The sequence below is a fragment of the Capricornis sumatraensis genome, chromosome 7 (genome assembly GCF_032405125.1).
Source record: "Capricornis sumatraensis isolate serow.1 chromosome 7, serow.2, whole genome shotgun sequence".
NCBI lineage: Eukaryota > Metazoa > Chordata > Mammalia > Artiodactyla > Bovidae > Capricornis > Capricornis sumatraensis.
Window position 1 is genome coordinate 100,286,691 of NC_091075.1, and position 27,810 is coordinate 100,314,500.

Genomic DNA, 27,810 nt, shown 5'->3' on the forward strand with positions numbered 1-27,810 from the left:
TTACTAATATCAGAAATAAAGGGGTCATCACTACAGATCCTATGAAGATTGGAGGAATAATTAAGGATGATTATAAATAGCTCTATGCTGATAAATTTGATAACTTAGATGATATGGACCAATTCTATAAGCGATATCTACCAATTCTCACAAATAATCTGAATAGGCCTATAACTTAAATTTTTTAAATCAATAATTAATAACCTTCCATAACAGAAAGCACTGGGCCTAGATGAGTTCACTAGTGAATTTTATCAAACATTTAAGGAAGAAATCATACCAATTCTCTACAGTCTCAGAAAATAGAAGCATGAGAACACTTCTTCATTTATTTTTTTTTAAGGCAAGCATCATCCTTCCACCAAAGCCAGATAAAGATATTACAAGAAAGGAAAAGTGCAGTTCTGTATCTATCATGAACATAGATGCAAAAATTCTTAACAAAGTATTAGTGAGTCAAATCCAGCAATACATAAAAAGAATTATATGCCATGGCCAAGTGGGATTTATTCCAGATGTATAAACTGTTCAACATTAAAAAATCAATTAATGTACTTCATCACATCCATAAGCTATAGAAGAAAAGTTCTTTGATCATACCAGTAAGTACAGAAAAAGCATTTTTATAAAAGCCAACACCTATTCATGATAAATTTCAACAAGCTAGGAATACAGAGGAATTTCCTCAATTTAATAAAGAATATGTACAAAAGGAATGATGCTAAAGCTGAAACTCCAGTACAGTACTTTGGCCACCTCATGTGAAGAGTTGACTCATTGGAAAAGACTCTGATGCTGGGAGGGATTGGGGGCAGGAGGAGAAGGGGATGACAGAGGATGAGATGGCTGGATGGCATCACTGACTCGATGGACGTGAGTCTGAGTGAACTCCGGTAGTTGGTAATGGACAGGGAGGCCTGGCATGCTGCGATTCATGGCGTTGCAGAGTCGGACATGACTGAGTGACGGAACTGAACTGATGTACATAAACCCTATAGCTAAGATCATGATGGTGAGAAATTAGATTGCTAGATTCTTTTCCCTAAGATCAGGAATAAGGCAAAGCTGTTCACTCTTACCACTCCAATCTTTTTGGCCATGCCCAGGGGCTTGTGGAATCCCTCACCAGTAACTGAACCTGCACCCTTGGCACCAGAAGCACAGAGCCCTAACTACTGGACTACCAGGGAATTCCCTCACCACTCTTATTGGACATTGTATTATAAGTCCTGGGTGATGCCGTAAGACCAGAAAAGAAAGTTAGCCTTTAAATACAGATTGGCTGCAGATAGTGACTGCAGCCATGAAATTAAAGATGTTTGCTCCTTGCAAGAAAAGCTATGACCAACCCAGACAGCATATTAAAAAATGGAGATGTTACTTTGCTGACAAAGGTCCGTATAGTCAAAGCTATGGTTTTTCCAGTAGTCATGTATGGATGTGAGATTTGGACCATAAAGAAAGTTCTGACGAATTAATGCTTTTGAACTGTGGTGTTGGAGAAAACTCTTGAGAGTCTTTTGGACTGCAAGGAGATCAAACCAGTCAATCCTAAAGGAAATCAGTCCTGAATATTCATTGGAAGGACTGATGCTGAAGCTGAAACTCCAATACTTTAACCACCTGATGCATAGAAGTGACTCCTTGGAAAAGACCCTGATGCTGGGAAAGATTGAAGGCAGGAGGAGAAGGGGATGACAGAGGATGAGATGGTTGGATGGCATCACCAACTCAATGGACATGGGTTTGAGCAAGTTCTGGGAGTTGGTGATGGACAAGGAAGCTTGGTGTGCTGCAGTCTATGGGGTCACAAAGAGTGGACATGACTGAGAGACTGAGCTGAACTGGGAAGGAAGAAATAAAACTATCTCTGTTCACAGTTGACATGATTATCTATGTAGAAAATCTCAAGGAACCAGAAGAAAAAATTCTTGCAACTAATAAGCAGTTATAGCAAAGTTGCAGGATACGAGGTTAATATACAAAAGTCAGTTGCTTTCAGGACTTCCCTGGTGGTCCAGTGGTTACAAATCAGCCTTCCAATGCGGGGTTGCAGGTTTGATTCCTGGTCCAGGAACTAAGAACCCATGTGTCGTAGGGCGACTGAGCCCACACGCTGCAACTACTGAGCCCGGTGCCACAACTGGAGAAGCCTACACAGTGCAACGATAGATCCTGTGTGCCACAGTGAAGATCCCAAGCGCTGCTACCAAGACCCAGCACAACTGGATATATATATTTTAAAAAGTCAATTGCTTGCATATATATAAACATCGAGCATTTGGAATTGGAAATTTGAAATAAGTATGTGTGTTCGAAGTAGGGAAAACAGGAAATTTGGAGAGGGAAAACGATGATGGTGGTGGAATAGGCTAAAGAGGTAGATTGAGGCTATGTCGTGAAGGATCAGGGAAATTTTTTTAGGATTTTTAGGATGTTTACAATTTTTTCATGGCAAGCAATGTACAGGATGGACTGGGGAGAAAGCAATGGGAGCTGGAGTTACTAGAGGCCAAGAAACTAATTCAGGAGCTATAAACATGATTCTCAAAAGATGTAATACGGGCTTGGACTACATTCTTGGCAGTGGAGACAAAGAGGAGCTGCTGCTGCTGCTGCTAAGTCACTTCAGTTGTGTCCAACTCTGTGCGACCCCATAGACGGTAGCCCACCAGGCTCCCCCATCCCTGGGATTCTCAAGGCAAGAACACTGGAGTGGGTTGCCATTTCCTTCTCCAATGCATGAAAGTGAAAGATGAAAGTGAAGTTGCTCAGTTGTGCCCAACTCTTAGCGACCCCATGGACTGCAGCTCACCAGGCCCCTCCATCCATGGTATTTTCCAGGCAAGAGTACTGGAGTCGGGTGCCATTGCCTTCTCTGACAAAGAGGAGAGGACAGATTAATTCATTCAATAAACGATCTCTTCAGTTCAGTTGCTCAGTTATGTCCGACTCTGTGACCCCATGTTCTGCAGCATGCCAGGCTTCTCTGTCCATCACCAACTCCTGGAGGCTGCTCAAACTCATGTCCATTGAGTCAGTGACGCCATCCAACCATCTCATCCTCTGTTGTCCCTTCTCCTTCTGCCCTCAATCTTTCCCAGCATCAGGGTCTTTTCCAGTGAGTCAGTTCTTGGTATCAGGTGGCCCAAGCGATTTGCATATGTATCTACTAGGTGTCAGGCATTTTTCTAGGCACTGCAGATACAGGAACAAACAAGATCGTCCACTAGGGTTATCAAGTGGAGTTTAAGTGACCGAAGTTGGTGTCTGAGTAGATGTGAGAAGGGAGAAGGGTGTGATGAGACAATCTAGGTTTCACTGATATCTAGATTTCTTACCTTGAAAACCTGGGTAGTGAAATCGTTTGACCTGTTGGGTAGAGAATGGGTAGGGGACCAAGAAGCACTTGTTTTGTAGGCAGTGGAAGAGACATTCTGATCAATAGTAAGAGAAGAACTAGAAATACAGTCCTTCTTGGTGTATAGGAGGCATCTGAAGCTATGAGAGTAGATGATTCCAAGAAGACTAGGAGGTGTGAAAGGAATGGACCCAGGATAGAACCTTGCAAAACACCTACATCTATAAGGCAAGTGAAAAAAGGGGGCAAAGGACTCAAGTTTGAGTGCCTATTAAGTTCCAGGTGGTTTTACATTTTTTCTCACTGAAATTTCACAGTATACTTATAGTGAAATATTTATTTACAGTAGATGTTTCTACTAATAGATATTTCTATTTACAGTAGCTATTTCTACTAGTCTGAAGGTTGCCTTCCCCCACCCTCCACCCCAACAAATGAAATGGACTCAGAAGTATAGGGGGAGAAAGAAAGGAAATTAGGAAGTGAGATTTTCAGCAGGGTAAAATGTTGCAGAGGATAAACAGGATGAGAAACGTGAAAAAAAGAAATGATGACTTCACACATTGATCTATCAGTTTTTAACCAAAATTGAATCATACTGAATTTGACAATTGAGTTTTTATTACTTGTTTTGATACCTCATTTGCAAAAGAGAAAATAACACAACAATGAAACCATCAGGTATGCAGTTGGGAAGCAGAGCTTAGTGCATTATTTGTCAGCATTAATACTGCTTGTAGATAACATGAAAAGGAGGGAAAGCATTGGTTAAATGTACTGTGAGTGTCTTAGAACAGGAGTCCCCAACCTCTGGAATGTAATACCTGATGATCTGAGGTGGAGCTGATGTAATAATAATAGAAATAAAGTGCACAATTAATGTAATGTGCTTGAATCATCCTTCCCTCTCTCTCCTCCACCCACCCCATCCCACCCCATCCCTGCCCCCAGCCCTCCTTCATGGCAAAATTGTCTTCCATGGAACCGGTCCCTGGTTCAAAAAGGTTGGGGACCACTTTCTTAGAAGAGTTGTCTATAGTCTTTTTCTCTCTCTCTTAAACTTCTTAGATGAAAGAGAGCTGAATTGCTGTGGGCCAAAATCTCCTGTTAGGAAAACAAACTACGAGAACAAAATTATGATATTGACCCTTGGAATTGACTAATGACATGAAGACATTTTATTGACAGCAAAGAACCGTAAAGAGTCATGCTAGTAAAATCTTTTATTTGATTATATTTTAAAATGTAATACAGAATTTATAAGGTGGAAAACTTAATAGCAAGGAGAAACTACGCTGGACCATTTAGCAAAACTGAGGGATAACACTCCTTTGAAATAAAAGTTCAGTTTTTTTTTAAACCCAACTGATTGTGATTAAAAATATCAATTTTATTTCACTTGCAGAAAGTGGAAAAGCTGAAGAGGTGTTGATTTTAGTTGCTTCAGGAAGAGCTCTTCACCGGGTCAGGAGAGAGACCACAGAAAAAAAGGGGAAAAGGGAGCTCTTCACCTACGAGGGACACACAAAAAATATGGTTAAATTTTCTCAATAGTCTTTTTAATTTTTAATAAAGATTTAATTTTAGAATCATTTTAGATTTATAAGAAAAGTTGCAAGAGAGTTTCCATATACCTGTACCAGTTTCCTGACTGGCTAGCATCTTACTGTGGTAGGTGTTATCACAACTAATGAACCAATGTTGATAGATTATTTAATCAAAGCCTGTTCTTTATTCAGATTGCTCAGTTTTTACATAATGTCCCTTTGCTGTTCCAAGATTCCACTCAGATAGCATATTGCGTTTACTCATTATGTTTCCTTGGGCATGACTGAGTGACTTCACTTTCACTTTTCACTTTCATGCATTGGAGAAGGAAATGGGACCCCACTCCAGTACTGTTGCCTGGAAAATCCCATGGATGGAGGAGCCTTGTGGGCCGCAGTCCATGGGGTCGCTGAGGGTTGGACACAGCTGAGCGACTTCACTTTCCCTTTTCACTTTCATGCGTTGGAGAAGGAAATGGCAACCCACTCCAGTGTTCTTGCCTGGAGAATCCCAGGGATGGGGGAGCCTGGTGGGCTGCTGTCTATGGGGTCGCACAGAGTCTGACATGACTGAAGCGACTTAGCAGCAGCAGCAGCAGCAGGCTCCTCTAAACCGTGACTGGACATTTCTTGTTTCTGATGACCTTGACAGTTTTGAGGAGAATCTGCCTTAATTTTTGTATTTTGCAGAATGGGCCTCAGTTTTTTAGTCTAACGTTTTTCTGATGGTTAGAATGGAGTTGTGGGGTGTTGAGAGGAAGACCACAGAGGTGAAGTGCCAGTTTCCTCACATCATTTCAGGGGTATGTGGTATCAACAGGACACCACCGATGATGATAACTGGCTAAAGTAATTTTGTCAGGCTTTTCCACCTGATTAGTCTTCCAAGGTTATTCTCGCCTCCCCACCCCTCCCCCTTCTATACTGTACACTTTGAAAGTCACTATGCAAACCCATACTTAAGAGGTGGGAAATAATGCTTTCTTTCCTTATGGGGAGGCATACCTTCATTAATTATTTAAAATTCTGTGCTTCTGGGAAATTTGTATATTCTCCCTTTTTAGTTGGTTCTTGTACCTCTCTGCCTCAGTCTGTTTTCAACATAAATCACATTATTCATTGATCTTTGTCTTTTGATTCTCCCATTACAGATATTTGGAGATCTAAAGTTTTATTGTCAATGAATAACATAGGGTCCAAGCTGATGAGTAAGAGTCAGGACACCAAGATATTTCTACAGCAAACCAGCTTAAAAATTCAGAGAAATAATTTCCTTGAAGTAAAAAAAAAAAGCTCAGATGCCAGGGTTTATGTGTGTGTGGGTAGCTCTTAATATTTTATCCAAATTGTCTCATGTGTTTATTTAAGCAGTGTTGAAATGCCACCTCTTTGCTTCTGACCTTACCCTGTCCAGTCTGTGTACATAACATTACCAGGTTAAATTTTCTCAAACATAACTCTACCTATGTTACTCCTTTACTTACAACCTAAAATAATTCCCCTGCCTGTATGCTAAGTTGCTTTAGTCGTGTCCAAATCTTTACAACCCTATGGACCGTAGCCCAACAGACTCCTCTGTCCTTGGGATTCCCCAGGCAAGAATACTGGAGTAGGTTGCCGTGCCCTTCTCCAGGGGATCTTCCCGACTCAGGGACTGGACCCATGTCTCTTATGTCTCCTGCGTTGGTGGGAAGATTCTTTATCACTAGGGTCACCTGGGAAGCCCCCAAATAACTCCCCAGTGCTTACCAAATAAAAGCCCAGATCATTAGCCTAATATTCATGGCCCTGCAGTAAAATATTTCATTTCTCATTATTTTCCCCCTTTTATGTTCCTGCCAAGAGGAACCTAAACTCATAAATATGATTTTCCTCTTTTTGCCTCTGTAGTTTCACTGGGCTTCCCTGGTGGCTCAACCAGAAAGCATCATCTGCAGTAGCTGTAGGAGACGTAGGTTCAATCCCTGGGTTGGGAAGATACCCTGGAGGAGAGCATGGCTACCCACTTCAGCATTCTTGCCAGGGGAATCCCATGCACAGAAGAGCCTGGTGGCTATGGTCTATAGGGTCACAAAGAATCAGACATGACTGAAGCGCCTTATCACAGCACAGCACTCAGGTTTCACTCATGCTGCTCTTGAGAGGCAACACCCTTTTCTATTCATTAAAATCCCATCCTGAGTCAGAAATCTTCTGTTGGTCCCATCTGATCTATTTCTACCCTTGTCCACCCTGCCTTGTGCTCTGGGAGGCTGACCTGTGTACCCCAGCAATACCACCCTTGTCTCTGCCTTCCTGGTGGGTTCAGCCAATGGGAAGCCCAGAAGGATGTCAGAATGTGAGGCCAGGGCGCCTTCCCCAGTAACTCTTCCTGTAGGGTTGCCCCGGCTGCTCAGGTCCTCTCGGGGCAGCCATCATACAGCTTTCTCCTTCGGGGTTCTAGCCACTGCTCCCTCCCCTCCTCCAGAGGCCCAGGGGTGGTTGTGGTTCCCATCTTCTGTCTCCTCCCACCCACCCCGCAAGTCCCTGTGCCTCCCGCCCACCCTGCAGGTGGTTTCGTTAAATCCTTCTATTCCCACAGCTTGAGTGCCACCTATTTCCTCTTGAGACCCTGATGCTCACTTCCTCTTCAGAATCAAAAACCACTTCTTTCAAGAAACTTTCACTTGTACATCTCACAGAATATCACCTTTTCTTCCTCTGAGCATCAAATAGCACTTTGACTAAAGGCACTGGTCAAAGTTTGCATTTTATCAATGCCGGTTTTTGCAGTATAAAGTCTCAAAGGACAAGAGGACAACTTATATCCTTTTGTTCCCCCAAATCCCCTAACAGTGTCCTGCATGGTACTAGCTACTTGAGACACTATTTGCTAAGTGCGTGACTATTTAAAAATGTACCTTCCAAGAGTTATGTTTGTTAACCTATACAGAGTTCTCATTCACTTGAGAAAAGAAGTGGAATTTTTGCAAAGAATGGGAAAATTAATGTTTTCTTCCCATACTCAAGATATGTTCTATAGAAGATTGTCCAAATCAGGTTGATTTCTACTTTACTACATCCTCAATAGCTAATTCTGAGAATCTTGAGTGAGTTGAAAAATGACTTGATTGAATTTCAGATGATGACATTCTACATAACGTTTCCAAATATTCTATATAGTATTTCACCTCTTTCAAATTCTACCATCTCCAATAGGACTTTTCTGTTTAACCTCACCTCAAGTATTGATATGCTTTATGCCACAATCAACCCAAATATTACATAACATAATTTTCATTTGCTGTACTACCTTATAATTATTTACTATTTTCTTTTGTCAGTTTGTTTGTATTAGGAGGGAGCGTGTTTTCCACTACTTTCGTATCTCACCACACTCTTGTATTTTATATATATATATATATATGCTTTTGCAAGTGGTGTTTTCATTAGACCACCAGAATTCTGAGAAGTCTAGAAAAGTCATCCCTTTATTTATAAAAATACAGTTTCAAAATACAGAGTTATGAGCTGAATGTTTGTGTCTCACTTCCCAAACTGGGATGGTATTAGGATATGCAGCCTTTGGGAGGTAATCAGGTTTAGATGAGATCATGAAGTCCCCAAGGTTTAGATGAGGTCCCTTTGATGGGATTACTGTCCTAATAAGAAGAAAGACCAAAACATAGTCTCTCTCTAGAACTGTGAGACCTAAGTTCCTGATGTTTAACCTGTTCAGGCGATTTTGTCATAGTAGCTTTAACAAGCCCATACGGCTATCTTCCTCATAAGAAGAAATCAGAATCTATCTTTATATTAAGATAACATTTGAAAGACTTAAAGAATTGCTATTATTGAATTATTGTTCAAAATAATACTTCATTTACAAAGCCCTTTATTACATTCCTAAACATTCACAGGTTCTGGGACTTACCATTGATTCTTTTTTTAGAAAGTGCGATTGGCTCTCCTTCTGTTGATGTCTCTCTTGATTTGGCAAAGAGAGCACAGAGGACAGAAAAGGGTCACCATGTAGTCGTCACAAATGGATCCCTGTTGGAAAACAGAAAAGAAACAGAATGTAAAAACCCACCTATGTGGAAATAAAGACTTGTGGGTTTTCAAGACATTTTGAAGAGAAGCAGAAGGCTCTGAGCCTTTGAATTTGAAGTTTGGATGGATACAGTCAGGAAAATGTTAGTTGATGTCTCCACATAACTCCTGTCTCTTTTTATCACATCAAATGTTTTCCTGTACTTTATAATATATAAAATAGAAGATATCCAACCAGGGGCTTCCCTGTGGCTCAGTGGTAAAGAACCTGCCTGCCAGTGCAGAAGACCCAGATTGGATCCCTGGTCTGGGAAGATCCCACAAGCTATGGAGCAACTAAGCCCCGTACAACTATTGAGCCCACACTCCAGACCCCAGGAGCCACAATTACTGAGTCCACGTGCCACAGCTGCTGAAGTCCATGCTCTCTAGAGCCCGTTCCCTGCAGCGAGAGAAGCTACTGCAATGAGAAGCCCGCACCCTGCGGAGCCCCCGTGTACCAGAGAAAAGCCTTCGCAGGAACAAAGACCCAACACAGCACCCCCCCAAAGTAAATACATAAAATTTAAAAAGGAAAAAGAGTCCATGAGGCAAAAGAGGTAAAAGATTAAAGAGAGGTAAAAGATTGAAAAAAAAAATATATATCCAACAAACTATCAAAGGAAGGTAAAATAAACGGTTTCAGGGAGTAAAATCTCAAAATTCTTTTCTCCTATACCCTTCCCTGTATCAGGAAGCTCCTAGAGGGTGCCCCCACCAGAATGAAGAAGCAAACTAAGAAAGAAGAGGATGTGGGGTATAAGAAACCAGAGCCTAACATGCAGGATTGGTTAAAGGAATCCCCAGGTCATGGCGATGGAGATGGCAGGGTCTTGGAGTGATTTCATCAAGATGAAGAAGATGATAGAATGTCTGTCTGATGTTTAGGGAAGAGATTTAGAAAACGGGAAAGAGTTTGGGATTGGATTACTTCTAAGTAAATGGGAAACTCCTAATGAAAAAGTCAAGAGTTATTAATAGTAGGAAAAACTAAGTTTAGTAGAAAAGACAATCATTGTTCATTACACAATTCAACTCAGCTCTGAAGAGCAAAAATAGGTGTCATAATGTAAATGCTAAATATGGACTTAGCCAAACTTATATATAATCATATTGGAAGGGGGCTTCCCTTGTGGCTCAGCTGGTAAAGAATCCGCCTACAATGTGGGAGACCTGGGTTCGATCCCTGAATTGGGAAGATCCCCTGGAGAAAGGAAATGCTACCCACTCCAATATTCTGGCCTGGAGAATTCTGTAGGCTGTATAGTCCATGGGGTTGCAAAGAGTTGGACAAGACTGAGCAACTTTCACTTCACATATTGGAGGCAGTGGGATGGGGGTAGGGTGCATGTCCGTGGTGCAGAAGGGGGAGAAAACAGAACTAAATTCTCATCTTCCACAATGGGAGGCCCATAGACAACGCCCCCAACTGAACAGTCAAAAGGTAGCAATACCAGTCTACAATTTAGAGATATGGAGGTAAACAGCTCTGGGAAAGAGGAAATAGGGAATAGAAGTTTGGGGACTATTATTTTTCTCAACAAACCTTGTAAATTAGATAATTTTAACAACTATGTGCTTGCAGAGCTTTGTTAAATAACATTCAAGCTGCACTAGAAAATAGGGCTAGGGGAACTCAGTAAGCCAGAAATTTTCAGAAATTAAAAAAAAAAATGAAGCAGATGGGATTATGTTGGTGGAGAAAGTAAAACAGAACTCAGAAACATGAAACTTAACATAGTCAGGGGCACTGCATTAGATAAACCCCAAACCAAAACCTGTGCGATCAGAAAGGAGGAAGGAACAGGCTGGGGAATGAAAGGTGGGAGGTTAACTGAAGCCAGCTTCAGTGGCTGGGCCAGCCCAGAACTGCCAGCTGTGGCCTTGCCTGGGACACAGTGCAGAGCTGTTTAACAGACAGCCCTCATGTGGGTTTCAGGGCCCCAGGGAAGAAGAGGGGTGAGATAAGTGGGGAGCTATTTACCCAATGCATAACAGGGCAGGCTCCAAAGGACTTACCACAAAAGCGCTAAGAGAAATAATAAGAGGTAAAGACATTTTAGCACAGCAGAGACATCTAAATCATTCCCACCGATGAGATAGGCAAATTGTTTTATGTTTCCTATTCATCAAATGTTAATTTTTCCTACTTTTTTTTTTTTTTTTGGCTGAATAGACCTTTCCTGGTTCCTTTTGTTCCCTTTGCTGTGCTATGCTTAGTCACTCAGTCGTGTCTGACTCTTTGCGACCCCATGGAGGCAAGAATACTGGAGTGGGTTGCCATGCCCTCCTCCAGGGGATCTTCCCAGCCCAGGGATTGAACCCAGGTCTCCCCCATTGCAGGCAGTTTCTTTACCTTCTGAGCCACTAGGGAAGCCCTTTGTTCCCTTTAGTAGTGTTTTTTTTTTTTTTTTTTTGATGGGGACTGTTTTTAAAGCCTTTATTGAATTTGTTACATTATTGCTTCCGTTTCATGTTTTGTTTCTTTGGCCTTGAGACAGGTGGGATCTTGGCCCCTTGAGCAGAGATTAATGCCCCACCCTACATTGGAAAGTGAAGTCTTAACCACTGGACCATCAGCGAAGTCCTCGTCTAATACTTTCACATGTTCCACAACTAATTTTTATCCTTTTAGTGATGATCCTGAAATTTTTACCCGCAACTTAATATTATATTTATCTTGAGATTCATCCAAATTGTATCAATAGTTCATTCCTTTTTTTTTGTTGAGTAGTATACTGTTACATGGATAGACCACAATTTGTTTATTCATTCACCTGCTGGGGGGTATTTGGGTTGTTTTTTTAGTTTTTGGCTATTGCAAGCAAAACTACGCTAAACATTTGTGTAAAAGTCTTGATACAGATATATCTTTTTGCAGGGTAGATATCTAGGAGCAGAAAGCCTGGGCCAAAAAGCAGGTCTATGTTTAACTTTTTAAGAAACTGTATTTTACACTCCAACCATCAGTGCACGAGGGTTTCAGTTCCTCCGTATAAGCTAACACTTGGTGTGAGTTCATCTGTTTATTTTAGCTGTCCCAATAGGTGTCTGGCAGTACCTCGCTATGGTTTTCATTTGCATTTCTCTAGTGACTGATGATGTTGAACATCTTTTTATGTATTTATTTGCCATTCAAATATTTTCTTTTTTTTTCTAATTTTTTTGGGGTTAAAAATACTTAACATGAGATCTGCCTTCTTAACACATTTTAAGTGTACACAACAACTTGATGAATCCTCAAAAAATCATACTGAGTGAAAGAAGCTGCATAAAATAGTACACAGTGTGTGGTGAAAAGTGAAAGTCGTTCAGTCCTGTCCAACTCTTTACAACCCCATGGACTGTATACTGGAGTGGGTAGCTGTTTCCTTCTCCAGGGGACCTTGCCAACCCAGGGATTGAATCCAAGTCTTCTGCATTGCAGGCAGATTCTTTACCAGCTGAGCCACCAGAAAAGCCCCAAAATACTGGAGTGGGTAGCTTATGCCTTCTTCAGCTGATCTTCCTGAGCCAGGAATTGAACTGGGATCTCCTGCACTGTAGGCGGATTCTTTATCAGCTGAGCTACCAGGGAAGCCCACACACTATGTAGTTCTGTTATATAAAATGGTAGAAAATGAAAACCAATCTACAGTGACAGAAAGCATATTTGTGGTTACTTTGGGAAGAAGGGGAAAAGAAGGAAAGATTACAAAAGTATGTGAGTAGATAGTACCTTTCAGATTTTGAATGTGCATATCCTGTGATCTATCAATCAAATCTATTAACAGTACACTACCCTACAAAAACAATGAAACTAAGCCATGCCTGTGGGGCCACCCAAGACGGACAGGTCATGATGGAGAGGGGTAACAGAATGTGGTCCACTGGAGAAGGGAATGGCAAACCACTTCAGTATTCTTGCCTTGAGAACCCCATGAACAGTATGAAAAGGCAAAATGATAGGACACTGAAAGAGGAACTCCCCAGATCAGTAGGTGCCCAACACGCTACTGGAGATCAGTGTCTGAGTGAACTCCGGGAGTTGGTGATGGACAGGGAGGCCTGGCGTGCTGCAATTCATGGGGTTGCAAAGAGTCAGACACGACTGAGCGACTGAACTGATTCTACAAAAATACCAGCGTGTGTATAAAATCATATATGTACAACTGCAACGTTGTTTAAGCTTTCATCAATAAGAAAGCGATTAAGTGAATAATCTATATGATGGAATACTATGCAGACATGAAGAAGAATCTATATTACGGACATAAAGGGGGTCTACTATATATTAAGTGGAAAAAAACCAGGGTACGGTATAGTATGAACCCATTAAAACATAGAAACAGAATAAAAGAGCCCTGTAAATCCCAAATCACATATGTCTAGCTCTACAGCTATAGCTGTAGCTTCATCTAGTCTATCTATCTATCTATCTGTTTATATGCCTTGCTGCTGCTGCTAAGTCGCTTCAGTCATGTCTGACTCTGTGCGACCCCATAGACGGTAGCCCATCAGCCTCCCCCGTCCCTGGGATTCTCCAGGCAAGAACACTGGAGTGGGTTGCCATTTCCTTCTCCAATGCATGAAAGTGAAAAGGGAAAGTGCAGTCGCTCAGTCGTGTCCAATTCTTAGCGACCCCAGGGACTGCAGCCCACCAGACTCCTCCGCCCATGGGATTTTCCAGGCAAGAGTACTGGAGTGGGGTGCCATCGCCTGCTCCCCATTATATGCCTTAGAGGAAACCAAAAGCCCAAAGACTGAGTACTCTGTTGTGTCTGACTGTTTGTGACCCCATGGACTATAGCCCATCAGGCTCCCCTGCCCATAGAATTTCCCAGGCAAGGTTACTAGAGTGGGTTTCCGTTTCGTACTCCAGGGGATATTCCCAATCCAGGGATCAAACTGGTGTCTCTTGTGTCTCCTGCACTGGCAGGCAGATTCTTTATCACTAAGAGGTAAAGCCTTATGGGAGGATGCACAGCAAATCATTGATATTAATAAAATTTATCACTGAGTAGTGGAATTGGGCATAAAGCAATTAAATTTTCATTTTTTATATCTCTGTGTTTGAATTTGTCATAACATTACCTATACATGTATGAATTTGTCATAACATTACCTATACATGTAGTATTTTTATGATTAAAAATCTAACAAATATTTTAAGCAAAAAAATAAAATAGTTTCAATGGAGTAAAATTAGTTCCTTAAATATTCTATTTATTTGTTCTGTGATGGTTAATTTTATGTGTCAACTTGGCTAGGCCATAGTACCCACATATTCAGTCAAATGTTATTCTGGATGTTTCTGTGAGGATAATATTTCAGATGAAATTAAGACTTAAATCAGTAAACTTAGAGTAACCATCCAGAATGTGGGTGGGCCTCACCTAATTGTTGAAGGCCTTAATAGAGAAAGAGCGATCTCCCCTGATCAAGAAGGAGTTCTGCCAGCAGGCTGCCTTTGGACTCCGCAACTCTCCCCAGCATGTCAGCTTATCTTGCTTTTTGGACTTACCAGTCCCCACAATGTTATGAGGCAATTCCTTAACATTTCTTGCTCTCTTTATATATCTGTATTCACATCATCTCTATCTCCTTTTGATTCTGTTTCTGGAGAGCACTAAAACCTTCTGTTACGTAAGTGAAGCTTATGGTGTAATGAAGGGGGCATCCCAGGTGGCGTTAGTGCTAAAGAACCTGCCCGCCAATGCAGGAAACATAAGACGCTGGTTCGATCCTTGGGTCAGGAAGATCCCCTGGAGGAGGGCATGGCAACCCACTCCAGTACTCTTGCCTGGAGAATCCCACGGACAGGGTCCCGTGGACAGAGCCCTTGAGGGCTACAGTGCACAGGGCCACAGAGAGTCCGACGCGACTGACGTGACTTAGCATGGTGTAATGGAATGTGCAGGGATGAAAAGTTGAGTAATGACTCCTTTATGACTAGTGCATATCTTTGCCTGAGTTATTCGACCTTTTAAAACGTTTCTCATCTGTGGAGTGTGATAGACCTACTTACTTTACAGAGATGGTGCAAGGTTTTGTGATGTAACGTGTAATGTACTTGGGGCATAGTACATGCATGGCCCTGAACAATCCTCTTCCACTGTATGACATACATTGCAAATATGAGAGTTGTTTGTTTTCTATGGTTTTCACAGAAATGTAGAAGGAGGTCACATAACCAGAGGATCTATTGCTACAAAAATAGAATGAACATGCCAGGAAACTCCTACCAACCAAATTTAGTTGATGCCTGTGGGCCTGCTAAGTTGCTTCAGCTGTGTCCTACTCTTTGTGACCCTGTGGGCTGTAGCCTGCCCAGGCTCCTATGTCCATGGGATTCTCCAGGCAAGAGTACTGGAGTGGGTGGCTGTGTCCTCCTCCAGGGGATCTTTCCCACCCAGGGATTGAACCCACGTCTCCTACGTCTCCTTCATCTGCCTCTTTCTTTACCACTAGCACCACCTGGGAAGCCCCCATTCAGTTGACAGATACCATCAAATGGCCTCCATGTTTATCACAATTATTTTGAATGTGGGTGCATATTCGAATGATACAATATTGTAAAAGATTCACCGGAATGCCATATCGAGTCCTGTAGAGGGTCCTCATTGCGACACTTGTTCCGCACAGACAGCATTCATTCATATCAGATGCAACTTGACACGCAAGGCACGTGAAGCAAAATGTGCCGCAGAGACCTGGATGTGTGAAATCAGAGGTACAAATTACTCCATTCTGCCCTCCACCATGGTTGAGAGTTAGGGTGTGCTCATGGATGGGAGTTCCAAACCCTGGGGCCTTTGTCAGGGTTCCAAACCCTGAGGCCTTAGTCTGCTGCCAAGGCCATCCTCACTGCTTCTGTTCAACATCACATCAGCTTCCCCCCCACCTCCCCCAGAACTGCCTTCTTCCATGTATTGAATGACTCACTGAAACCCGGCCCTGTTCCAGAGGTTATCCTCACTACCCACAATGCCTCTGTCTGAAGTCCAGGAGTGAGGTCAAATAATGTGAAAAGTTCTCCAACAGGAACCTACTGAAGATGCCAAGGTGTCACTCACAGAAATGGGGCCTTCAGTGCTCTGGGAAGATGCTATTGCTTGATCTGAATATGTAATGATGATTAGGAATTTTATAGATTGAGGAAAGGGGAAAGAGCCTCTTTAGATAACTTGGGTTGTCTTGGCAAATGGCTGGTTACACATAACGTGGCTGGAACCAGGGATGGGGAAGAATGGGGATGAAGCTGGATCCAAGGCAGGGTGGAGACTGGATGATTTGGAAGTATGAGTGTTCAGAGAGGGTCACAGAAGTCATGAAGAACCTCTGAAATATTTTAAGAAGGGAGAATGATTTGGTCAGATCTGTGATTTAAGAAATTCTATGTGAAGGTTTTAAGCTCATATTAGAACTTGTAATTCACTTATTCAAGTAACAGTCCTAGGGTTTGGAGGATTAGAATATTCCTCTTTAGAAGGTTTTATTACTGTGGTTTCATGATCACTATGATTTGCAGATGTTGAACTAACCTCCTGAGAAGTGCAAGTCATCAGCCCGGGTCATGCAGCAGGACAAGGAGAGCAAAGCAACAGGCTCAGTGGTTCCATGTCCCGGGTGATTCTTTCCCTCTACGCTTTTCAATGTAATTATCAACCCCATTCCAAATTTTAATTCTTCTGCCAAGTTAAAGGTTAAAAGGTTTTCCTTCCCTGTCTCAGAACACTGGGTAGATTTGAAACAGGTAAAACTAAGAAACAAATGAACAAAAAAACCTCAGAGTAAAATTTGTTTCATTTTTTTATTTTGTAGGCAGGTTTGTTTCTTGCTCGGTGTTGAGAACTAAGCATTTGGCCTCTCTGACATGCACATCTTAGCCCAAACTTTTCTTCTCTCAGGTTTACTTAGATCTCATAAAATGAAACAAAACAGAAGATGAAGCAGAGTTAGAGATATTTTACCCACTGAGCAGTTAATTGCTTCAGAGTTATTTATTCTTGTCTGTATAACAATCCTAAATGTATAAATAAAAAGAATGCTTATGTGAGCTCATGCTGAAACCATGGATGAAAATGAACCCTTGTGTACGGGCCACAGTGTAACTGTAATGAGTTTAATTGATGTGTAACAAAAGCAGTCTTTTTTCTTTTTAAACAAGTTAAACTTTAAATGTCTCTTCTAATATAATGTATGGTCTATTTATAATAATTAGGCCAAGCCTGTTCATTGTTCAAATCATTGGCTTTTTTTTACAGTTATCTTAACTCCAGAACTTTTTTTTACTTTTTACTTTTACTTACTTTTTAGTAAGACTATCCTTTGAAGGGTGAAGAAGAATGAACCTACAATCGGTACAGGATTTTTCTGTTAGCAAAGCACTGCCTGACAGGCAGGAATGAGAGGGGAACTTTTATTACACCATAAGGGAGAAATGAAGGAAAGATATGAGTAGACTCTGGGAAATTGTGGAGGACAGAGGACCCTGGCATGCTACAGTCCATGGGGTCACCAAGAGTTATATACAACTTAGTGACTGGACAACAACAAGGTTAAAATTCACTTCTGAGTCAGTTACAGGTTATCCCAGCACTTACAGACACCGCAGTCGCTGAAACAGTCACACATGCCCGTCTGCCAGTTGGAGTTTTGAGGTACTGGACCGCTTGCAGCTCCGGGCTGAGTTACAATGACCACTGGAGAAGGTGCAGCTTGCATTTTCGATGCAGGGCCTTAAGCAGGTGTGGTCTGAAAGGAAAAACTTGGTGTCACTAGTCTGGAGGTTGCTCTTGGAAGCCTGTTTTCAGGGACTGTGCTTCACAGGTGAGTGAGGCAGTTTAGATCAAGTTGCTGGCTGATCTTGGAAGAACCTGTTTCTACAGAGGCTCCTGGAGGAAGGGATTCACTGAATCGGTTAAAGGAACAGATGCTTCTCTTGGAGTTAGGGAATGAGACAGGCTTGTAAGTACTGTTTTAAACAGCTATCTGGTCTCCAGACAAGACAGGGAAACAGATGAGGAAACCTGTGTAAATGGCACGTATGTGTGCACAGTCGTGTCTGACTCTTTGTGACCGCATAGACTCTAGCCCACCAGGCTCCTCTGTCCATGGGATTCCCCAGGCAAGAACACTGGAGTGGTTTGCCATTTCCTCCTCCAGGGGATCGTCCTGACTCAGGGATCAAACCCTTGTTTCCTGCATCTCCTGCATTGGCAGGTAGATTCTTTACCACTGTGCCACCTGCAAAGCCATGCCAACTAAAAAGTGTCACTCATTATCTGGTGCCACAAGAACTAAGTCATTAACCACTCCAGTTGTTGACTTTCAACACGCCCTGAAAGGAGTTCCTGAAAGGAAATTAGGAGTGAAGCACTCTGTGCTCCAGGGAACAGGCCTTCAGAGAGTTAGATATTTCTGAGACAAGATTTTATGAGCCCAGTCTCTCACATCGTCTCATATCTAGAAAAGAACAAAAATCATTAACGGAGACAACTGCTCCATGTGACCTGCAGCAACCTTCTGCCAAAATGCATGCTTGATGGCACGTGTCCTCTTCACTAAAATCATATACATACCGACCTCCCCTCTGACCTCAGAGCAGTTCCTCAGAGCTATCTGAGAAGCTGTCTCTCGGGCTATAGACCTCATTTGCCCCAAATAAAACTTAACTCACACCTGCCTGTTAATGAGTCCAAGCTCACTTTGCTTGCAGCACAACAGGCCAATAAATCCAAGAGATGAGATGTTGAGGCAAGGAATGCGACTTTATTCGGAAAGCCGACTGACCAAGAGGATAGTTGACTAATGTCTCAAAATAACCATCTTGTCAGGGTCTGGATGCCAATTTCGTTTATAGAACAGAAGGGGAGGATTTGCAGAACTAAAGTAAAAAGGCAAATAATCTGACTTACGGAGTCAGCTTTTAGGAATTTATCCATGAGGGGTTGTAAACTCTTCTTCCCTTCCAGCTTTATCGTATAGCCAGGTTCTGGCCTAAGGCTCATTCTTACAGGTTGGGCCTTTACTGCTCTTGCAACGGTTCCTTTATCTCGTTAAGGGTCTACTGCCCGTAGGATATGGCTGGGAATAGGACCTTGCAGCTGGTCTATCTTAGTCAGAGTCAAGATAAAAGCCTGCTCAGGGCCTCCTGACCTGAGTATGGCCCCAGGGGAGCTCAGAAGATCTCTCCTAAGGATGGGGTAGGACACTGAGGCACAACTAGAAAGGCATGCAAAATCCACCGGTTTAAATCGGCAAGTGAAATGCCCAGTAAAATAATGAGTGCAAGGATTTCCATCGACGCCAGTCACAGTACAGCTTTTGGAGGAGAGAGGTCCAGTGTGAAAAATTAAGACAAAGTCAAGTGGCTCCTGTATCAATTAAGTAATCAATTATCTTTTTTGCTATGGGAGTCAAGGACTACCCAGGGATCCTTGATGGAGATTAGCATCTCACTGGGGGGAGCCGCCAGAATCCCCAGGGCCATGCCAGTTGTCCAGCATGGCCATCTCAGGAGCCAAAGTCCCCCTTCCCCTTCAGGACTGGGGGCAGTCCCTCTTCCAATGAACTGTTTGTCTGCTTTCTGGGCATAGCCTGGGTGGAGAGGTTCTTTCTGGCAGTCTTGGGCACAGTGGCCAGTTGACTTGCATTTGTAGCATTTTCTCTTGTTGGTCTTATTTCCAGATGAATGGTTGAGCTTTCTTGGCCCCCCTGAGGCCACAAAGCATGACTGACAGCAACAGCTATCAGTTTTGCACGAGCCCTGGCCTGTCTTTTCTCATATTGGGTTCTCTCTTCCTCCTGAGCTTGGTCTTGATTATTAAATACCCCAAAGGCCACATCTGTGAGCTGGGGCATGGGCGTTTGTGCGCCAAGTTGTAATTTTTGGAGTTCCTGCCTAATATGAGGGGTGGACTGGCTAAGTGGGAATACTGTCAGGAGGAGGATGTGCTAGGTTTTTCCACCTTGAGAGATCAGAGAGCTTAGAAGGGGATCATCTAAAGTGTTGGGAGAGTCTTCTGGTTCTCCAGGTTTTAAATTACAGGAGCCACATAGGGTAGGATTTTGGTAAAGGACTGTGAAAGCCTGAATATAGGAAATGTCACTCTACTTTCTCATCTGGTGGCAATAAAGATGCAATTGCAGAAGGTTATTATAATTTAGAGACCCATTATCAGGCCATTTTTCTCCATTTCCCAACTTAAACAAAGTCTGGGCACTGCTACAGTAGAATTTAAGTTTCTCCTTCTTTAACCCTTCAGTTTTAAAGAATTTTCAGTTCTTAAGGATACACTCCAGAGATGTTTTTTTCTGACTTGGAGGGGGATCCTCCCATGTTGAGTAACCTGCAACTGAGAATGAGACAGTGCTCCTAGAATGGAATCCATCATCCTGGAAACTTTTACCAGGTTTTAACCTGAAGGGGTTTCTCTTTGGACCTAATGGTATTTCAAGCATCCTCTTCTCTCCCATTGATCTCTGACCAGATATCTTTGGCCTCCGTAATACCACATGCAGAACACCCCACACAGCAATTAGAGAAGTGCTTTCAAGCTAAGTATAAACTGGTTGCCAAGACTTTCCTTAGGAGGGATCCCTTGTCTGTAGAGCTTATGTCCTATGATAAGTCTTTCCATGCTGGGGTGTATTCCTCATGACTGAGCATCTACAAAGTTTATGATTCAGGCTTCTGGGTAGCAGCCAGTCCAATAGGCTGTCCCTAGAAGAATGTGTAGGCTACCAAGGCCTGGAATGAAGGAGTCCAATAGATGCAAAGAAGAAACTTGGAGAGATTAGAGTTGAGCACTATGGAAGACAGCATGGGGCTCAAGCTTTGAGGCCCAGCAGGCAGAAAAATTCTCAGAGTAGATTTCTGGGCGTTGAGTGAGGTGAGAGACTAGACAACAGAAGAACCCCAAAATCCTTTGCTCTGTCTTCCTGGCAGCTGAGATAGAATTAAGAATCATCTGATGATTTTGTCTGACACAGACAGCACAGAGTGTGAGAGTGGCTGGGATGCAGCTTAGGAATAATATCCAAGAAATCCTTCCCTAGAAGAAGGATATATAAGAAGGAGATAAGGAGTGAGAAAGAGAACTTGTTGTGGGAGTAAAGTGGAAAAGAAAACTGTAGTGGAGGGTTTCACACAGGACGGTGAGAGAGAGACAGTGAGAGCAAGGGAGAGACAGAGACGTTTTGGGCTCCTGCACGGTTGGAAATTGCATGTCCACCTTGTCCCAGAAGACAGCATCAACTGTCACCCAAGCATTATTTGAATCTTGAAAAGAAAGTGAAGGGGAGATGAGAGAAAGAAGGCAGGAGTAAAAGTCAGGGGCTGTAAGTGACAGCTGGGCGAAGCCCGTGGTTTATCTTGACTTTCCAAATTCCCGAGTTGCCATACCAGATCTGATCTCGGGGGGCCTCAGTCTGCAGCAGCTTGAAGTGGGGTTTGGGCTCACCGGCCAGAGATTGAGTCTGGGTCACAGTGATGAGAGCACCAGATCCTAACCACTAGACCTATGGTCAATGACAAGACCCTGGCTTCCTGGCTTTGCAAAAAAGAATTCCCGCAAAGACAGAAAGTAGTGAAACAAATAAAGTGATTATTAGGAGGAATAGAGCACAGTACGTGTGGATAGACTCAAGGCGGGGGACTCAGAGAGAGTCACTGAGTTTTGCTCTTGTGGCAGTCTGAACAGTTTCATGTGGCATTTCTTCTGGGTTTCCTTGGCCAATCATTTTGGTTTGCCTGGTTCACAGTCTATATTTGGTATATCACAGGATCCTCCCGTGTGTGCATGTATCTCTTATCTCTTAGCCAAAATGGACTCTACCAAAAAGGCAAAAGGGTAGAGCATCCCTTGGCATCATTAGCCTTTGACCGCCAGGGGACCTTTCTGTGCATGTGTGGTTGGGGATCTGATTTTGATAACAAGAAATATGTGGTCTGGGCAGGGCCCAGAGTCCTCCCTTAATTGTCCTGCTATTGTTATCTTGGAGTTTCAGTCTACAGGTCTTCTGACTTCAAGAATGAGAAATATGTGGTCTGGGCAGGGCCTAGCCTCCTCCCTTAACTCTTGTCATGGGGTTTCCGTCCACAGAGAGTGAATTTCACCCGGAGATTTACCCTGTGGGCGGTGGGGGTGGGGGGGTTCCATCTACATCCTGCCTCAATTTCATGGATAGAGGGATCTCACATTAAAAAAAAATTTATTTATTATTCTCAGTTGCACTGGATCTTCTTTGCTGCATGAGCTTTCTCTTGTATAGGTTCTAGGAGAGGCAGCAGAGGATGAGATGTTGAGATAGCATCACCGACTCAGTGGACATGAATTTGAGCAAACTCTGGGAGACAGATAGCTTCCCAAGTGGTGCTAGTGGTAAAGAATCTGCCTGCCAATGCAGCAGATGCCAGAGACCTGGGCTTGATCCCTGGCTTGGGAAGATCCGCTGGAGAAGGAAACGGCAACCCACTCCAGTATTCTTGCCTGAAAAAGTTCCATGGACAGAGGAGCCTGGGGTGCTGCACCCCATGGGGTCACTGAATTGGACACGACTTAGCAACTCAGCAACAGGTTCCAGAGTGCATGGGCTTCAGTAATTGTGGCTCATGGGCTCTAGAGGGCTCCGGAGCACAGGCTTGGAAGTTGTGGGGCATGGTCCCAGTTGCTCCACCACGTGTGAAATCTTCCCGGACCAGGGATCAAACCCATGTTCCCTACATTGGCAGGAGGATTCTTCTCTAATATGCCACCAGGGAAGACCATCTGAAGCAAGGCCCTGGAGCGACAGCCCACCAGTCTTCACTCCTGGGGGGAGGGGGAGGTTACCAGTTGTAGCTGGGATTGAGATCAGTGTGGCTCACTGGTTGTCAGGGAAAGCAGCAGAAGAGTACAGCCATTCACTGGCTCAGAGGAGCATCTGCCTGCAGTGCAGGAGACCTGGGTTTGATCCCTGGGTCAGGAAGATGCCCTGGAGAAGGAAATGGCAACCCACTCCAGTACTCTTGCCTGGAGAATCCCATGGACAGAGGAGCCTGGCGGGCTACAGTCCACAGGGTTGAAAAGAGTCAGACTCGACTGAGCGACTTCACTTTCACTTTTGATAAGCTCTCAGGGTGGAGATGTTCTGATCTAAAACCTAGAACAATTAATAGCTGGGGTCGCTGGCAAGGATGCAGGCATCTACTGATTGGGGAAGGTCAGTCATCTGAGTAGAATGTAGGTGACACAGGGACTGGTCAAGCAGAGGATGAACAGAGAAAGCAAGAGTACAGTCATCTTGGGGAGTCTGCCCGTACAGGGCAGTTCAGCTCAATTCTGACACTGCCACCTGTAAACAGTGTCAGATTCCACGTATTAAAGGCTCAGTCCCATAGGACTGCCCTCCCTCTCCTACTTCAGATATCCACTGTACATCCATGTTGTTACCTGTGCCTCTTTTTAAAGCATTTCTTTCATTTATTCATTTTTAAATTTTTTGGCTGTACAGGGTCTTCGTCACTGCACGCGGACTTTCTCAGGTTGCAACAAGCGGAGGCCGCTCTTCACTGGAGTGCACCGGCTTCTCATTGCGACGGCTTCCCTTGCTGAGGAGCGCAGGCTCTAGGCACACGGGCTTCAGTAGTTTTGCAGCACCTGGGCTCAGTGGTTGCTGCTCAAGGGCTATAGTGCCTGGGCTCAGTCGTTGTAGCGCACATCCCACAGCATGTGGAACCTTCCAAGACCAGGGATCAAACACATGTGCCCCTGCATTGGCAGGCAGACTTCCAACCCAGTGAGCCACCAGGAAAGTCCTCACCTGTGCTTCTGACCAGGTAGATCAGAGGTTCCCATGATCCCCTCTTCATTTCCATTAATTTGCTGAAGTGGTTCACAGAACTCAGGAAAACAGTGTATTATTATATTATTGATATACTACAAAGGGTATTAAAGGATACAGATGGACAATCAGATGAAAAGATATCTAAGGGGAGCTTCAGAGCCTGTGGAGTTTGGGGTGCGTCACTCTCCCAGCACACAAACCCCCAAACTCTCTGAACTCTGTCCTTTTGGGGTTTTATGGAGGCTTCATTGCATAGGCGTAATTGATGAAATAATTGGCCGTTGGTGATTGAATTCAGTCTCCAAACTCTTCTCCCCTCCCTGCCTCGAAGTCTGGGAGGTGGGGCTGAACGTTCCACCCCTAGTAAATCCTAAAGGAAATCAATCCTGAATATTCATTAGAAGAACTGATGCTGAAGCTGAAACTCCAAACTTTGACCACCTGATGTGAGGAGCCGACTCATTGGAAAAGACCTTGATGCTCGGTAAGATTAAAGGCAAGAGGAGAAGGGGGTGGCAGAGGATGATATGGTTGGATGGCATCGCCAACTCAATGGACATGAGTTTGAGCAAACTCCAGGAGACTGCAAATGACAGGGAAGCCTGGTGTGCTGCAGTCCACGGAGCTGCAAAGAGTCGGACATGACTGAACAACAACAACAACAATCACAGGTTGGTTCCCCATCCTCAAGGGTTTTCCAAAAGTTCCTTCATTAGCATAAACTCTGTAGTTGAGAGGAGCTTGTTATGAATAACAAGACACCTTTATCACTTTTATCACTTAATAAATTCCAAAGGTTTTAGGAGCTCTGTACCCTGAACAGGAATGAAAGTCAAATATGTATAAACCACAATAGCACAGTCAAAAGGCAAAGAGTTAGTCACTCAGTTGTGTCTGACTTTTTGCGACACCGTGGACAGTAGCACACCAGGCTCCTCTGTCCATGGGGTTCTCTAGGCAAGAACACTGGAGTGGGTTCCCTATCCCTTCTCCAGGGGGTATTCCCAACCCAGGGCTCAAACCCAGGTCTCCCACATTGCAGGCAGGTTCTTTACCATCTAAGCCACCAAGGAAATCCAAGAATGCTGGAGTGGGTAGCCTATCCATTCTCCAGGGATATGATGACAGTAATCCTCTCCAAATCTTCCTGCATCCAAGTTGATCCTTCACCTGAAATTAACCTGAAGCCTTGTTAGGGGGCAAGCAAAGATAGCATGCCCAAGCAAAGCTTATTATGAAGTACATTTTGTTAGGTTTGTCCTAATTTCTCTCCATCCTGAGAGGCAGTGTGGGGTAATTAAATATTGATTTGATTAAAAAAACTTTTTTTTTATGTGAACCATTTTTAAAAGTCTTTATTGAATTTGTTAAAGTATTGTTTCTGTTTTATGTTTTGGTCACCAGGCATATGGGATCTTAGCTCCCTCCCCAACCAGTGATCTCTCTTGCATCCCCTGCATTGGAAGGCAAAGTCCTAACCATTGGACTGCCAGGAAAGTCCCTGATTTGATTTGGAGTGAGAATGTGCTGTGATGCGCTTAGTTACTCAGTCATGTCTGGCTCTTTGTGATCCCATGGACTGTAGCCTGCTAGGCTCTTCTGTCCATGGAATTCCCCAGGCCAGAATACTGGAGTGAGTAGCCTTTCCCTTCTCCAGGAGATCTTCCCAACCCAGGAATTGAACCAGGGTTTCCTGCAATGCAGGAAGATTCTTTACCAGCTGAGCTATCAGGGAATACCAGGAAGTGAGAATATCTTTGCTCAAATTCTCTTTTTCTAAACTATGTGATCTTGGACTAGTCTTTGATCAGCCTAGTCATTTAACTAGTCATTTAAATTTCCTCCTACTCATCTGTGAAATGGAAGTGGTGTCTGACCTATCCACCTTATATACTCATTGAGAGCATTAAGTAAGATAAAGTCCAAGGATGAATTTAATGAACAATTTAAAAAAATCAGACTCGTATAAAGGGGAGTGGCTAAAATGTACAAAAATGCAGCAAGGAAATTTCTTTTGATCATTTCCACAAATAATTCTTGGCAAAATATCAGTTAATATTTACTGAGATGTCACCCTGTATCAGGCACTGTACTAGACTCACACTGTCCACCTCATGTTACAACAGCCCCTGCTAAGTACCAACTATTATCTTTACTGAGTTGATGAGGAAATGGAGGCTCTGAGACTTTAAGTAAATTGTGAAATTCAAACCCTTCTCTGGCTCACTCCACAGGCCCTGTTCCTTCCTTTGCTCTCAGCCAAAGAGCCTGCTCCTTCAGAGCACTGACTGCATTGTAGCATTGCCATTGGTTTGTCGTGATCTCCTTGAGAACTGGAACCCTCTCTTCCCATTTATTCTGTTATCATCACATTAAGTATTAGGCTCATAGGAGGTACTTTTCTTTGTCTTCTTGAACTAAGCACTTGTTATATGCTTAATTCACTCACAGTGTGTTAGACAGTGAGATGTAATACATTTCCACTTCAGAAACAGGACAAAAGAAAAACACTAAAATTGAAAATACAGTGCTTCCGGATACTCAGGAAATATGATTATACTCTTTGCTTTCTTGTATTGTTTTCCTCATAGGGCAGTTTCAAAAACAAGCAAATTACCTCAGTTGTACTATATTCAGTTCAGTTCAGTTCAGTTCAGTTCAGTCGCTCAGTTGTGTCTGACTCTTTCCAACCCCATGAATCGCAGCACGCCAGGCCTCCCTGTCCATCACCATCTCCTGGAGTTCACTCAGACTCACGTCCATCGAGGCAGTGATGCCATCCAGCCATCTCATCCTCTGTCATCCCCTTTTCCTCCTGCCCCCAATCCCTCCCAGCATCACAGTCTTTTCCAATGAGTCAACTCTTCGCATGAGGTGGCCAGAGTACTGGAGCTTCAGCTTTAGCATCATTCCTTCCAAAGAAATCCCAGGGTTGATCTCCTTCAGAATGGACTGGTTGGATCTCCTTGCAGTCCAAGGGACTCTCAAGAGTCTTCTCCAACACCACAGTTCAAAAGCATCAGTTCTTCGGCGCTCAGCCTTCTTCACAGTCCAACTCTCACATCCATACATGACCACAGGAAAAACCATAGCCTTGACTAGACGGACCTTAGTCGGCAAAGTAATCTCTCTGCTTTTGAATATACTATCTAGGTTGGTCATAACTTTTCTTCCAAGGAGTAAGCGTCTTTTAATTTCATGGCTGCAGTCACCATCTGCAGTGATTTTGGAGCCCAAAAAAATAAAGTCTGACACTGTTTCTACTGTTTCCCCATCTATTTCCCATGAAGTGATGGGACTGGATGCCATGATCTTCGTTTTCTGAATGTTGAGCTTTAAGCCAACTTTTTCACTCTCCTCTTTCACTTTCATCAAGAGGCTTTTTAGCTCCTCTTCACTTTCTGCCATAATCTTTTCTAGATTTCACTGCTCAGTCATGTCTGAGGTGAGCTGGATAGTTGGGTAGTGCCCATAACAAAAAAAGGAGAGCAGTACACAACACAGGGCAACGCCTTGGATATTTATCCACAAAGGGACAGTGTATCAGCAATGATTCAAACATGCCTAAATCTGCCCAGGCTTCATCGTCAGCTCAGTTGTTCAGTTGTGTCCGACACTTTGTGACCCCATGGACTGCAGCATGCCAAGCTTCCCTGTCCATCACCAACTCCCAGAGCTTGCTCAAACTCATGTCCGTTGAGTTGGTGATGCCGTCCAACCATCTCATCCTCTGTCGTCCCCTTCTCCTCTTGCCTACAATCCTTCCCAGCATCAGGGTCTTTTCCAGTGAGTCCCCTCTTCACATCAGGTGGCCAAAATATTGGAGTTTCAGCTTCAGCATCAGTCTTTCCAATGAATATTCAGGATTGATTTCCTTTAGGATTGACTGGCTTGATCTGCTTGCAGTCCAAGGGACTCTCAGGAGTCTTCTCCAATACAATTCAGAAGCATCAGTTCTTCGGTGCTCAGCTTTCCTTATGGTCCAACTCTCACATCCATACATTACTACTGGAAAAGCCA

General features: G+C 43.4%; 1 protein-coding gene across 1 annotated transcript in view; it reads right to left on the reverse strand.

Moving 5' to 3' along the window:
• Nucleotides 1-4,589: 4,589 nt before the first annotated feature.
• The window catches only part of LOC138082136 (placenta-specific gene 8 protein), a 34,463-nt gene continuing 11,242 nt past the window's right edge, over nt 4,590-27,810 (reverse strand). The window contains exons 2-5 of the mRNA XM_068975421.1: nt 17,565-17,715; nt 15,547-15,671; nt 8,822-8,940; nt 4,590-4,872 (exon numbers count right to left, since the gene is read on the reverse strand). Coding sequence (XP_068831522.1) covers nt 8,836-8,940; nt 15,547-15,671; nt 17,565-17,685 — 351 coding nt within the window. The 5' untranslated portion in view covers nt 17,686-17,715 and the 3' untranslated portion in view covers nt 4,590-4,872; nt 8,822-8,835. The remainder of the gene's footprint in view (nt 4,873-8,821; nt 8,941-15,546; nt 15,672-17,564; nt 17,716-27,810) is intronic.